This window comes from Hippocampus zosterae, chromosome 10, assembly GCF_025434085.1.
Source record: "Hippocampus zosterae strain Florida chromosome 10, ASM2543408v3, whole genome shotgun sequence".
Classification (NCBI taxonomy): domain Eukaryota; kingdom Metazoa; phylum Chordata; class Actinopteri; order Syngnathiformes; family Syngnathidae; genus Hippocampus; species Hippocampus zosterae.
In genome coordinates, this window is record NC_067460.1 from 16658255 (window position 1) to 16671868 (window position 13614).

General features: G+C 46.3%; 1 protein-coding gene across 6 annotated transcripts in view; it reads right to left on the bottom strand.

Moving 5' to 3' along the window:
• The window catches only part of LOC127608758 (spectrin beta chain, non-erythrocytic 4-like), a 37268-nt gene that overhangs the window by 2485 nt on the left and 21169 nt on the right, over positions 1–13614 (bottom strand). For all 6 annotated transcript variants that reach the window (XR_007964327.1, XM_052078088.1, XM_052078087.1 and 3 more), the window contains 16 exons: positions 10155–10418; positions 9783–10007; positions 9354–9443; positions 8670–8948; positions 8377–8507; positions 7753–7957; positions 7128–7373; positions 6874–7008; positions 6540–6784; positions 6076–6214; positions 5878–5962; positions 4994–5190; positions 3633–3977; positions 2020–2525; positions 1729–1789; positions 324–580 (listed from right to left, as the gene is read on the bottom strand). Coding sequence is in view for 5 of the 6 variants with exons in the window: in XM_052078088.1 (XP_051934048.1) it covers positions 324–580; positions 1729–1789; positions 2020–2525; positions 3633–3977; positions 4994–5190; positions 5878–5962; positions 6076–6214; positions 6540–6784; positions 6874–7008; positions 7128–7373; positions 7753–7957; positions 8377–8507; positions 8670–8948; positions 9354–9443; positions 9783–10007; positions 10155–10418 (3410 nt within the window). In the remaining variant the exon portion in view is untranslated. The remainder of the gene's footprint in view (positions 1–323; positions 581–1728; positions 1790–2019; positions 2526–3632; positions 3978–4993; positions 5191–5877; positions 5963–6075; positions 6215–6539; positions 6785–6873; positions 7009–7127; positions 7374–7752; positions 7958–8376; positions 8508–8669; positions 8949–9353; positions 9444–9782; positions 10008–10154; positions 10419–13614) is intronic.

The following is a 13614-nucleotide window of genomic DNA, read 5'->3' on the forward strand; positions in this document are numbered from 1 at the left end:
TAGACCAACCAAAACAAAAAGGAGCGTTTTTGACCAGTTAGAGAGTCTACTAGGGCATTTTAGACCAAATTTAGAGTCGTTTGATACTATTTAGGCCAACTGAATAGCATTCAGAAAATTTGTGGAATTTGTGAAGAATCTGAAGGGATCTTTTTTTTTTCTCCGATCATTTGAACAGTCTTGAAGGACTCAGCCACCTGTGCGAAAACTTTGGGGGAATTCCTTTTCTGCTGGATAAGTTTGGTGTGTAAGACCACCTGTGATGAACTGTTGTGAGTATTGTCAGACATGTCTTGCATAGTATCAGGACCCCGAAGACCCACCTGTTGGTGCTCTTTTTTAGGCTCTCAATGTCTAGCTTGCGGAAGAGGAAACCCTCATGATGTGCACTGTGTGTGGGTGGCTGGGGGGGCGCGGGGCCACTCTGAGCTGGAGCCGAGCGAGAACGCCGCGTGGTTTCTCCCGGCTCTTTGGGTCGCGGCCGGCGCCGAGGTTTGGGTCTGTCCCGAGCTCGAGGCCGGTCAGGACGGGAAGACTTCTCTGGTAGGCCGTTTGGCAGCTGGGAAACCTCGCCTCGGGCCTGGAAGGGGTCAATCAGGAAGATTTACATATGAATGAATGCACATAGCTGTGTTCAGAAATATGGTTAGCCTAATAGCATAAAGAACTCATTTTTGAATGAGCAAGGACAGGCTAGTTGCCTCTATTTAAACGTTGCGTGTTCCTATAACCCAGTGATTCTACACAGACATAAAGAATAAACACAATTTTGAGCAAGCACATTAATTAGTTCATTCATTCATTCATTCATTCATCTTCCTAACCGCTTGATCCTCACTAGGGTCGCGGGGGGTGCTGGAGCCTATCCCAGCTGTCTCCGGGCAGTAGGCGGGGGACACCCTGAATCGGTTGCCAGCCAATCGCAGGGCACACAGAGACGAACAACCATTCGCACTCACACTCACAAATAGGGACAATTTAGAGTGTTCAATCAGCCTGCCATGCATATTTTTGGAATGTGGAAGAAAACCGGAGCACCCGGAGAAAACCCACGCAGGCCCGGGGAGAACATGCAAACTCCACACAGGGAAGCCAGAGCTGGAATCGAACCCGGTACCTCTGCATTGTGAAGCCGACGTGCTAACCACTGGACTACCGGGCCGCCCTACATTAATTAGTACGGCAAGTAAAACAGATTTAGGCAACTCCTCGTGTTTCTGGGAAAATGCATACTAGAGGTTTTATAAAACATTTTTGGGGTGTAAAAGAAAAAAAAAACATCACTATCAGCTTTTCCTCCTTCTGAAATAAATATTGAAAAAATGAATTATAATAACCTTACAGGTATATTGGTTTAAGATAAGTGTATTTTACCAAAAAAAAAGAAAAGCATTGTGGGCCATACGTGTTGTCATTTAATGCTTTGTTTGTTGTATTTTTGTATCACAACTCAAAAATGTATCTTGTGCCATATATCAAACAATATCATGGGAACAGAAAATCATTTTTGCAATTCATTATGGGATATATTTCTTTTCTAGTGTACCTACTGTACTTTTCAAGGTGCATTGTTGGATTGAGGGCACTATATAGGTGATAACCTATTGTGCCTACACATTCGGACAGCGCTGCAAAATGACAACTCATTAAACTGCGCACTAGATCATAGACATGGACTGATTCCAAGCATTTGGATAGCGCTGCGTTTAAAGTATGGAAATTTCCAACCTGTGCTGCTTCTCTCTCCTGAAGCTGCTCCACTATTTCTGCCATGGTGGTTCTCCTCTCTCTGCGGGAAAAAAAGTCCACCGAACATTTCTGTTGGCTATAAGCACAATTGTGGATATAGTATGCAATAAAATGATAAGGTGATTATACATTGATTTGGTCTTAGTAATAACAGTTCTCTGAGGGAACCCTCACAACCGAAAATGAGTTGGATATCCCTGGAAATGGACAGCTTGGTGGTGGAAAAGTGACTGAAGAGAAGCATCATTGTCTTCAAAACAAACATCTCACCCTCCTCCTGAGCGTCTGTCAGACTGTTCCTTGCCAGTGTCGTGCTCGCTGGATTCCTGCCTCTCCAGCCGGTGCCGATCTCGCTCCCTCCTCCGGCCCTCGTGGCTTCCGTGCCCTTCCTGTTCGCTGGATGTCTGCCTCTCCAGGGTCCGTCGCTCCCGCCGTTCGGTGTGTTCCCTCCACACCTCCTGAGGAAGCTCGTTCTTGCGGGCTTGAATCAGCTGTTCGGGAGACATCTGACACTCCAGCTGGACAGTCCGAGTATGGACCTGCAGCTCAGGGTTAGTCCTGAAGGTCTTTGGCCCTCCATAGAGCCGGTCACGGTTAGGCTCCTGGAGGACCACCTCGGCCATCACGGCTACTTCGGCTCTCTCTGTTATCATCTCCCTGCCTTTTTCCCGAACCTTCTCCAACCGGCTGGCAACAAGGAGGGGTGTCACAGCGTCATCCAGGTGTTTGATTTTGGGTTGGCGGAGGTACGGCGAGGGCTTGGCGTCCACTTCCAGCTGAAGAAAGGTTATCAGAATTAATGAAAATCAAAACAATTGAAAAAACATGAAAAAAAACCAAAAAATAACCAAAACAGTAAGTCAGAGTACCGTATATACAGCCATGCTCCAAAAAGTTATATGCTTGTATCTCTCTATATATAATACTAGCTGGTTCGCCGCCCTCCGGGCGGCTCATCAACTAGTTCCTGCGGAAGGCTGGTAAGGTGGTGGTTCGCCGCCCGGAGGGCGGCTCATCAGCTAGTTCCTGCGGAAGGCTGGTAAGGTGGGCCTTCGGCCCACAAAAGTGTTGTTGCTTGGTTCAACTTTTTGTTCATCTTCATTGCTTATTGCGAAAATAAAGAGATGTTTAGCTCTACTAAATAACTAACAATTTCATTGCAATGCTTGTCGGTAGACAACATTTTTTCGCTAAGATGCCCGCGCGATCGTAGTGAGCCACTGCCTGAGCGGCGCAGTGGTGGCGCGCAGCGGCGCGGTGAAGTAGGTACGTTTTGAAAAGGGACAGACGGAAGGACAGACCGCGTGCGGGACGACGCGCAATATATATATATATATATATAAGATATTTATATCTTTTTTTTTTGTTTTGACAAGCATAAAAACCTATGGCAGCATGGTGGTCGACTGGTTAGCACGTTTGCTTCACAGTACAGACGGCCCAGGGTCCCATTTTGGGCTCCAGCCTTCCTGTGTGAAGTTTGCATGTTCTTTCCCAGTGCCTGTTTGGGTTTTCTCCGGGTACTGTGGTTTCCTCCCATTTTCCAAAAACATGCTTGGTATGTTAATGGAACACTCTCAATTGTTCCTACGTGTGATTGTGAATGTGAATGTGTACCCTGCGACTGGCTGGCAATCAGTTCAGGGTGTACCCCACCTGCTGCCCGAATACAGCTGGGATAGGCTCCAGCACGCCCTCGAGCCTCGTGAGGATAAGCTGCTCAAATAATGGATGAATGCATAAAAGCTGATAAAAAAAATCGAAAACCCACTCTAAAAAGAAAAGTAATTGAATTTGAAAAACAAAAAGTCAAAAGGAAATAAAAAGGAACTTTGTTCCTCAGTGGGATAGGGTCTTAATGAAAAATTCCCAGGTATTCTCACCTTGGGTTGAAGGTTACCCGCCTTCCTGCTGCTGTCTCGTGCCTGATTGGCCGAGACCAACATGGCGGCCGTGGCCACGGACAAGATGGACGAATGGGCGGGATGGACGTGATGGACGGGATATCGGACTCTCGAGGGGGATGGCGTCGGTGTCGCGGGCGATGGGGAGGGCGGTGTGCTGGCCTCATTCTGCTCATAGATGGTCTGTCTCATGACAGGGGAGAGGGGCAGGCGTGGGAGGCTGGAAGGGGGAGCTGGGGAAGCATCCTGGGGGTCCAGGAAGACTTTACGGCCCAGCAGAGGCGTTGCCGGTTGTTTGCTTTGCTCGGCTTTCAGCTTCTCCACCTGGACAAGTGACACAAACACCTACTCATCTACTCGGAACACAACAGCAGGTCTTGAAACCCTAACTTGAGTCTGCTAATCCTTAAAACCCAATCCCAGGCTTGAAACCGTACTTTAAAACCAAAACACTTACCCTTGTTTGAAACTTGACACCACCATTTGAAACTTTGAAACACTACTTTGAGACTCAGGTTTGCGACCCTAATGCAAACTACTTTGAAATCCTAACACTGCATTAAAATCCTCATTTGAAAACAAAACCCTGCTTTGGGACCAATTCTGATTTTACACCCTACTTTTATACCTTAGCTCTAATTTGAAATCCTAATCCTAACCCAAATATTCGGTATTAACCCTATTCGGTATTAAACCCCAGCCCTGCCATGTCGCATCATTGTTAAACCCTAATTTGAAAACCTGTCGTGAAATCCTAATATGAAACCGTAATCATGATTCATTCTTCCGTACCGCTTGATCCTCACTAGGGTCGCGGGGGGTGCTGGAGCCCATCCCAGCCGTCTCCGGGCAGTAGGCGGGGGACACCCTGAATCGGTTGCCAGCCAATCGCAGGGCACACATAGACGAACAACCATCCACGCTCACACTCACACCTAGGGACAAGTTAGAGTGTTCAATCAGCCTGCCACGCATATTTTTTGGAATGTGGGAGGAAACCGGAGCACCCGGAGAAAACCCACGCAGGCCCGGGGAGAACATGCAAACTCCACACAGGGAGGCCGGAGCTGGAATCGAACCCGGTACCTCTGCACTGTGAAGCCGACGTGCTAACCACTGGACTACCGGGCCGCCCCGTAATCATGATTTGAAACCTGAAATGTAACTTTCAACCTCAAAACCTGCTTGAAAACCAACACTACTCCAGGCTTGAAACATAACATTGAAACATGTGTCAGGAATTGTTGGACTGCATGAGACAGTGGACATGGATGCGAAATGGCGCCTTGAATTTAGAAAAATTCGGAATAGGTTTAGATTAAGAACAAGCAGAGGCGTACCGTGGTAAGCCGTCTAAGTGAGCTGAATCGTTCCTCCCAAGTGGCGGCGGCTTTGCGGAAGGCTTCGTGTCGACGTATGAGCTGCTCCACCTCATCCACGCTGCCTCCCAGCTCCCTGCTGCTGACCAGCGGCTCCTGTGCCGTCAGCCACGCCTCCGCCACCACTGCCTCCTGAGCAAACTGGTGAACCTCCAGCACTGCACGGGCAACATTTAGACACCATTGTACTCTATATACAATGTTTAGTGTAAAATATGAGCAACAGACTTGTATGTGTCATATTGTGATTATGGAATGAACTTTTAGCATTGATTCGATATCCTTGTTATCTAGGTTAAGGGCCATGTACTAATACGGGCTTTTTCCTCACTCGTACGACAATTCAGTGCACTGCTTGAGTGGCTAGCTAGAGCAACGATTTTCATTTTACAGTTTCGACCCATCCAAACAAGAATGGGAAGGCAGATGGGTCTCCAGGCAGGTCCCCAATTTATCTCACAATAATATACAAACTACAAGTTACTTGTACTGTCAGACCAAAATGTCACATACTGACAAATGTGTTATTAATACTACTAATGACATTACAAAAATTCTACAAACTAACATCTAGAGCTTAACTAGTCATACTTTTAGTGCGTAGATGTCAACTACTGCACATTCATTTTGGCTCACTAGTAACATGTTGTTTTATTAGGATGTCAGTGTTGTTCTACTTGTGTGCAAAAATTGATGCAATAGAGTAAAAAGTTATTTGTAAGACACTTTACGAGTGCAGTGAACTGTGTTATTAATGAGGACAAAGCGCATACTAGTACATGGACCTTTCGCTCAATACAAGGGATATTGGGATATGTATATGTGGGATATGTATGTGCACGTACGTTGCTGCAGGGCCTCCCAGTGCTTGTCCCACTTCACAGACAGCTCATGTTGCTTCGCGACAACCTGGTCCAGCTTCTCCTTGATCTGCACTCAAAAAATGTCAAACATTCTCATCTTTATCATCATCATCATTATGCGCCTTGATGCAATAAAAAATGGGAAACTGTTGCAGTTCATTCACAAATTAGTAGAATGACCTGGTGAGCTGCAGGGTTCCTCGCCGCCAGCAGCATCTTTCCCATGTCGATACATTCCATCACACTCTGACTGCGGGCGTCCACCTCGTTCCTCAGACTCTGGTGATAGTTCATCAGAACCTCCACAGAGGACACGTCCCTGAACACCACACGGTGACACATCGGAAATACACATAAGGACAGCATCACATACCAACAGTACCAACCAGAACGCTGTCGTGAAACCATACCCCTGGTTTGGAACTCACTCAATTCCCAGCTTGAAACATTATTTTGAAAGTCTAACACTCATTTGAAACCCCCAAACTATCTTGAAACTCTACTGGGTGGTTCTAACACTTGTTTGCCGTCCGAACTCAGGCTTGAAACCCCAATTCGAACCACATTGGGTTCATAATGAATACAAATACAGGTACAAGAGCTTCAACATTAAAAAAGGCCAAAGAAGGGTGCTGCATGCATACCGTGGCTTCTCCCCCGTGTTGATCTGGCAGAGGATGGAGTCCATCCACATGATCTGATCGCGAGCAAGGCCCAAGAACCTGAGCTTGTCCGTCTCAGTGGTGATCTGTAGCCGACACTCCTCGCAGGAGGTGAGCAGCTCCTTCCAGCATTGCATAACTTGGTTCTCGCGGCAGGCAATGGCTTCGGCTTTCTCACCGGCATACACGGTCCTCAACTGGGCCGCGCTCTCCTGCAGCTGACGCACCTGATGGACCACAATGACGTGACAAGGCTCCCGCAGAAAAGGGACAATCTTGACCTTTTACATCAGGGGCGACATTTTATATGCTGTACCTGAGTGACCAGCAGCTGGATATCCTGCTCGAAGCCGTGCAGCAGCCTTTGCAGCGTGCTGGTGTTGGCCGTACTGCTCTGACAGATGCGCACCTCTGGTAATCTGCGGTGCTTGTCGTCAATCTGAGACAAAACCTGGAAACCATGTAAGCAAAAGTTGCTTCATGTCCAACTCATCCCGTAGTGTTTTCACGTAACTTCATCAGTGCGATTTTTCGACGTTTCCTACGACCTGGGTGGCGCTACGAGCTCACCTCCCGGCAGTCAGCAAAGAACTTGTGCAGCTGGTGCGAGGCAGCCAGCATCTGTGCTCGTGTCTCTATCAACTCCAGCAGTTCAGCCCATGACTCGTTGACGGCGTCCTTCCACTCGGCGATGACGGCAGCATCGGCATGGCCGTAATCGATAAGCTCGTCCACCATCTGATTGACAGCCGTCACGCGTTCCTGACCCACGCTGCCTGTCTCTGATGCAAATTCTGTAAATTTCTCCTGGAGCAACTAAAAAAAAAAAAAAAAAAGATATTTTGGTATTCTTGTAGAACCTTCTATGTTGAGAGGAGCAGCGCAGATGTCATTTTATCTTCAACTTTTAGCCATCACAGTAATTAACTCATTCAGTAACAGCCAATTCTGGACCAAGTCTGAAAAGACGTTTAAAAACGTCTTTGGGAGTGAATTAGTTAATCTACAGCATCTTAAACACTAGTCAATGTAGAGTCTTTCATCGCAACTGGCCAAGTCTGTAAGCTTTGCTTTGCCTTTTTTCCGAGCTCAGAATGTGGTAAGCTGCAATCGCTGTGTAAATGTGCACTGTCATGTTCTCTACTATTTATGGCCCTGATGTAGCTGATGCGGAATCCACAGTGTCCCAACTTACGCTGACATGCTCAAAGTCCTGTCCCAGCTCGGGCGAACTAGCCACCACTTCCCTCTGAGCAATCCATTGCTCCAGCTCATCCACCTCACGGTTGAGCTGGTAGAGCCAGTACTGCTGCTCCAGGCGGCTCTTGCGCTCCTCCACCAGGTCCTTCAGCGAAACGTACAAGCGGTCCACCTGCGACTGACTCTTACTGATCCGCTCACTGTGCCAGAAACAGAATACAACAGAGCATGTTTTTTTTGTTTTGTTTTTTACATCCGAGTGTCATTGATGTAAGAAAAAGCTTTTCTATATTTGTTCCAAAAAGTCTCGTAGACCCTCTTGGTGTGGCTTCAAAATGTCTCTGAAGACTCAGTTAAATCAAAAATTGATTGCGGATTCTCTGGTTAGACCAAACCGTATTTAATGCCTATTCAAGTGGTCAAAACAGTATCTTCACTTGGTCTAAAAAGGCTTTGAAGAATCTCAGGATGATTCAGTTGGTCTTTACAGAGTCTCCAGTTGGTACAAAAATGGACTCAACTGGTATTAAAACATTTTTTCTCACGCTTCAGTTGATCTAATACGTCTTTGAGTTTGCCCAAAAAGACTATAGATTGCATTGTGTGTTTGTTCTCTAACCAGTCAGGGTGGCCCATCTCCAGCAGCTGCCGACACTGCTGAGACAGCAGCCCAATGGTCTCAGCATAGTCCTCAACGGTCTGTTCCAGGACCAGGTGCTTCTTCAGCAGCTGCAAGGTACTCGGCTCGTCCTGAATGGAAGAAGATGAAGGTGATGAGGAAGGAAGATGTTTTATGGAGGCACCTCTGAAAAGAATTTTCACGCCTCAATAAATGCGACTGTTGGGCCTTTGAGGTGATTTCCAGATTAAGTCAACTTGTGCATCCCGAAAATATAGATATTTTTTTCTCACCTTCCCTTTCTCCTCATTCATCATGTGCAGCTCCTGCTCACTGAGCCAGGCTTCCACCTCGGCCGTGTCAAAGTAGTACTGCTGCGCCTGGTACATGGCGTCCAGCACCAGCTGCCGACGTTCCGTTTCGGCCCAGAGCAGCGCCCAGAGCTGGGACAGCTGCTCGTGACCCACATGGACAGCATTTGCCTCAGGACTGCGGACCGAAGCGAAGATGGCTGCACGCTCCAAGACCTCCTCCACACGGCTCAGGTGGCCCTGGAGCTCCTTCTGGAGAGTCTGGAAGATAACAGGGGAAGGATGCATTCGAGTAGGGGTGGGCAAACTTTTCCATTCAAGGGCCACATTTCATTTTAGGAAATGGACAGATGGGCCAGGTCATTTCAAGATGAGGTTAAAAAAAGTTATAATGTGTATGTATAATATGTGTCGCTGATAGTGTAGTGGTACACTCGCCTGACTTGTGTGCCTTCAGCGTGGGATTGGTTCCGACTCAGTGATGGTGTGAATGTGGGTGTGTGTGGTTCTTCATCTCTTTATGTGGAATGAATATGGAAGTAATACAAACAAACATAAGAGGCGTTTTGATCATTTAAATACCGGTATGTGGTCTGTGAGCTGAATTTCGCCCATGACAGCATTACATGATTGCAAGTCCTAAATGGAGATTCTGATGGCCCAAACCTGATTCTTCTTCATGAGCTGCTGCACCGACTGCAGGGAGGAGCCATGTTCCTGACTCATGGCCAGTGGGAGGCGCTCCTGCACCCACAACTGCAACATGCAATGACAAGTCAGATATTCATGTTCTCACATAAATGTACAGTGACAGACTATCTGCTTATGTCGCTGTATTGCACATCTTTCCACTACACTCGTATATCCTTCACATTTGCCATTCTGTGCTTGTTTTCCAGGCTTTTGTGTCACGTGCTATAGCACAGACTGTGAGCATAATGCATGAGAGCAGAGTTGTCTTAAAAAAAAGTCTAAAAGTAAAGCACAAGGTGAAGGACGTGTTCTACACAAAAGCTTGAAAACAAATCCAGATGGAAAAATATAAACAGTATGATTGTTTTTTTTTTATAGTCGCACATCGTAGACGATACTCACCATCTCATCCTCCAGGTCTCGTCCCACTTGGTGGACCTCCTTGGAGGCCAGCAGCAGTCGCCTGCGCTCCTTGAGAGGTTCGATGAGGCGCACCATGCGAGCCTCGACCGCTGCCTGCTGCTCAGCCACCGTCTCCTTGCCTTGTGTTTGTTGCGGCACAGCGGACGCCTGAGCCTGCAGCTCACCAACCTCCTGGTACCACTCCTCCATCTGGTACTCCATGTTCTGAATGTACAAGAACGGACGAGACCAAGTAGGTGCATGGGTAGATAGGTGGGTAGGTGTGCTGCGTAGGGCAAGTAGGCGGATAAATCGGTTGGTAGTTGTGTCGCGCATGCTAGTGTAGGTAGAATACCACAGTACAGTACCAACCTGCAATTTTTTCAGCTGCCTGTTGACAGTGGCCAGGTCATGGCCGCAGTCCACGTAGGCCAGCTGGCCCTCCATCTGCCCCAGTCTCTGGTCCAGGCTGCGGTAGCTCTGAGCCAGCAGGTCTGTCTTGTTGGCCTGGAAGAGCTGCTGGGCCCTGGCTTGCGTGGTGCTCTCCAGGTCCAACCAGCACTGGCGAATTTCCTCCAATTTCTGACGCACAAGCGGGCTCAGCTCAGGCTTCTCCTGGATCAAGTGCTGGCCCTCCTGCGAGACCCCAATGTTACATGTCAGCAACACAACATACTTGTCGTGCGGGATCAGATTTTTTTTTTTCCATGAAAGACAAAGACAACACAGACAGACAGTATGTCACCATATGTGTGAGTATATCTGTCTGCGATGGGGAGCTGCAGATGAAAAGAAGAGACCGTGGTAATTGGGGGGAAGGGAGTGCAGATAATATACCGTTACATTACACACAGACACACACACCAAAGCACCTGCTCCCTCCCATCCCCCAGCCAAATGTTATTCCCTATTTGTACCCTTTTCACCAGTAGCAAAAGGATAACATCACAACTGAAAGAAATCCTAGTTTTGGAAGAAAACCACAGCACGCTCACGGATGTTCCTAATCTTACGGCCAGTTATTGGCCTGAAAAGCAGCAATAATGTAACACTGAGACCACTGCGGTGATGTTAAATTGTTGTTTAAATGCGTCTTGTGAGTGTGGGAGGACCGTGTGGGCTGAAGCAACCACATTTTGCTCACAGGCATGCACACGCACGCACACACACTCAGTAAATATTTTCTATATTCCTTGTAATGCATGCCACGAATTGAATCCTAGTAGATTCGTTGCAAGAATGAGATGTTGTATAGAGCAGACAGGGAATGCAGAACCCAGGACCCTTTGACTCATATGGCGGGTTGCATCTTACACTAAACATCGTGACGACTAACATTCAATTCTTGGTCCAAGAGCCGCTTTTCTAGGTCAGCTGTTGCGAGAAAGAGGAAACAAAACCAAGGCATGGAACCCAGGATTCGACGTCCCCTGACAACATATTAACAACGAGCCACCCTGCGATCACAAATCATACAATTGTTTACTGGAAAACACTAGTAGTTTTATATCTCACTGAAAGGGGAGAGAGACATACAGATGGAAATGCAATCTTTAAAGTCTAACTAACATAAAAGCCACTGTAATAAACATGCAATTGTTTATCAGAAAACAATGCCAATTGTCTTTCCGATTGATTCCTTACATGGAAGAGGAGATGATGAACAAAAAATTCGACATACACGGTTTTCTGTCTCACATGGGAGGTGATATCACTCATCCTCAACATTAACCTCCTTATGACCACAGTCATACAATTGCTTACGAGGGAACGGCACAAACGATCAATGTACCGGTAGTTTATTCATTGCATGAAAAAGGTCTGCATGGCGCACAGACGGAATGCAGTGAACAAGGTTGTCTGACAGAAGCTCAGACGGACAGTCAGTCTGTCACTGCGGCAGACATCTGCTAGCCTCCAAATCTGCTATCGTATCAATATTTACTCCCGAGCGTGGGGAAAGCTGACAGTCATTCATTCGACATCCCGGCACCCCATGTGGAAGCAACATTTGTGCAAAGTCAACAACCACTGCTGGGATTCTAACGAATATTACAACTGTTGCAACTACTACTGCTACTACTAACACTACCACCATCACTGCTTCTATTACCACTACTATTATTACACCTTCTATGACGACTACCCCCACCACAGCGGCTACCACCACGACCAGGCACTCTTACTATTACTACCACTACTAACTACTACTACACACCTCCAGGAAAAACAATGCCACTACCACTACTAACACCACTATCACTACTAGAATATCATTACCATCCTGAAATTACCACTACTACTAACTATTGCAACACCAATACTACTATTCTTACTACTACTACTAATATTACTAGTACCACCATTACTACTACTACTACTATCACCAGCACAACTATTAACTACTCTAACAACTACTTTGATCGCAGCTACTATGACCAATACTATTACTACCACTACTTCCACGAATACTACAATCTACAGTTAACAACTAATACAATACTAACATTTTTATTCCATTTGTCTGTAGCCCATTTGGGGTGCAATCTTGTCGGGCCTGAACAAACAGCACCCCCTGCTAGTTACTGCAGAATGTGATCCAAATAAGATGATTGTTTGTCATCAAATTATAGTCAACATAACAAAGCTAGTGTGCACATCCCTACGTTCAAACACTAGACTCTCAGGCCTGTCGAGGCATCACTTGTGTTCAAAGCGTCCTTTTGTGCATCATTATTGAGGATAAAAGTAGTCCACAAGCACTCAGAGGAGACGCAATCAGGACAGCAAAAAAAAAAAAAAAGAACTCACGACCCACGTCGACACGACGGCCCTTAAATCAGAACGCTGTTTTCCTCAGTCTTCACGGACATTATATTTTCTATTTTTTGGCTCTCAGCATGACAACGACTTTTGATGTTACGTCATGATTGGTGCGCTGGCCGTTCTCTCTATGCTCCCAGTGGAGTAGTTGAGTTTCAGCCATACCCGCTCACGGAATACTGCAGGGGAAGCTTGATGAGTGAGCGCATGCGTGACCTCCTTTTCGTTTTCAGCATATGCCTGACGAGGGAGAAGTCACCTGTTTGATTCCAACTGCATTAGGATTGAGTTATGTAGAGCGGTTCAAGTGACGTTCATGTGGTGCCAAACACTCACAAAAGAAATGCTCGCTGCAATCCATCTGACGTAACATTATCATCAGTTAGCATTAATTATCCAAATGGTATCTCTTAATTTTGATGATTGGTGTGTACAGTATGATGCCAGATTAGCTCAAATGGGGTTTCATCATAATATGAAAAGCAATAAAATAATGAAAGCACAATCAGACAGATGAATACCAAATAGAGGCCATTTGTAAGTTACCCCAACGACTGTGCATAATATGTTGCTTTTATCTGAGGATAGCATGCTACGTGCGGAAGGCAATGACAAACAGTAAAAGTAAAAGAAGCGGAGAAAAGGCTGCAGTTTGACGTGTTTCGCCCAAAATCCTGCAGCGCATAACAAAGACAACAAAAGAAGATGAAAGACCGGGAGAATTATTATTGTCAGTGAGTGATATGACACTACAGTAGAAACAAGGAAATCATGGCTGATTGCAAGGTTTGATTTTGAACAGCAAAAGGGTCACTGAAGGGCTGTATGTAATACGATGCTGAAGTAACCTAAACTGTGCATGATACACTGCTTTGAAAAAAAAAAGCTTTTGAAGTGATTGTGTGAAATTAGCATCTAAGATGGCAACAAAGAAAGCAAAAGAAAAGAAGAAAAGCTGTTTACAGTGTGATACCAAAAATAGCCACGCATGATATGTTGCGAGGAATGA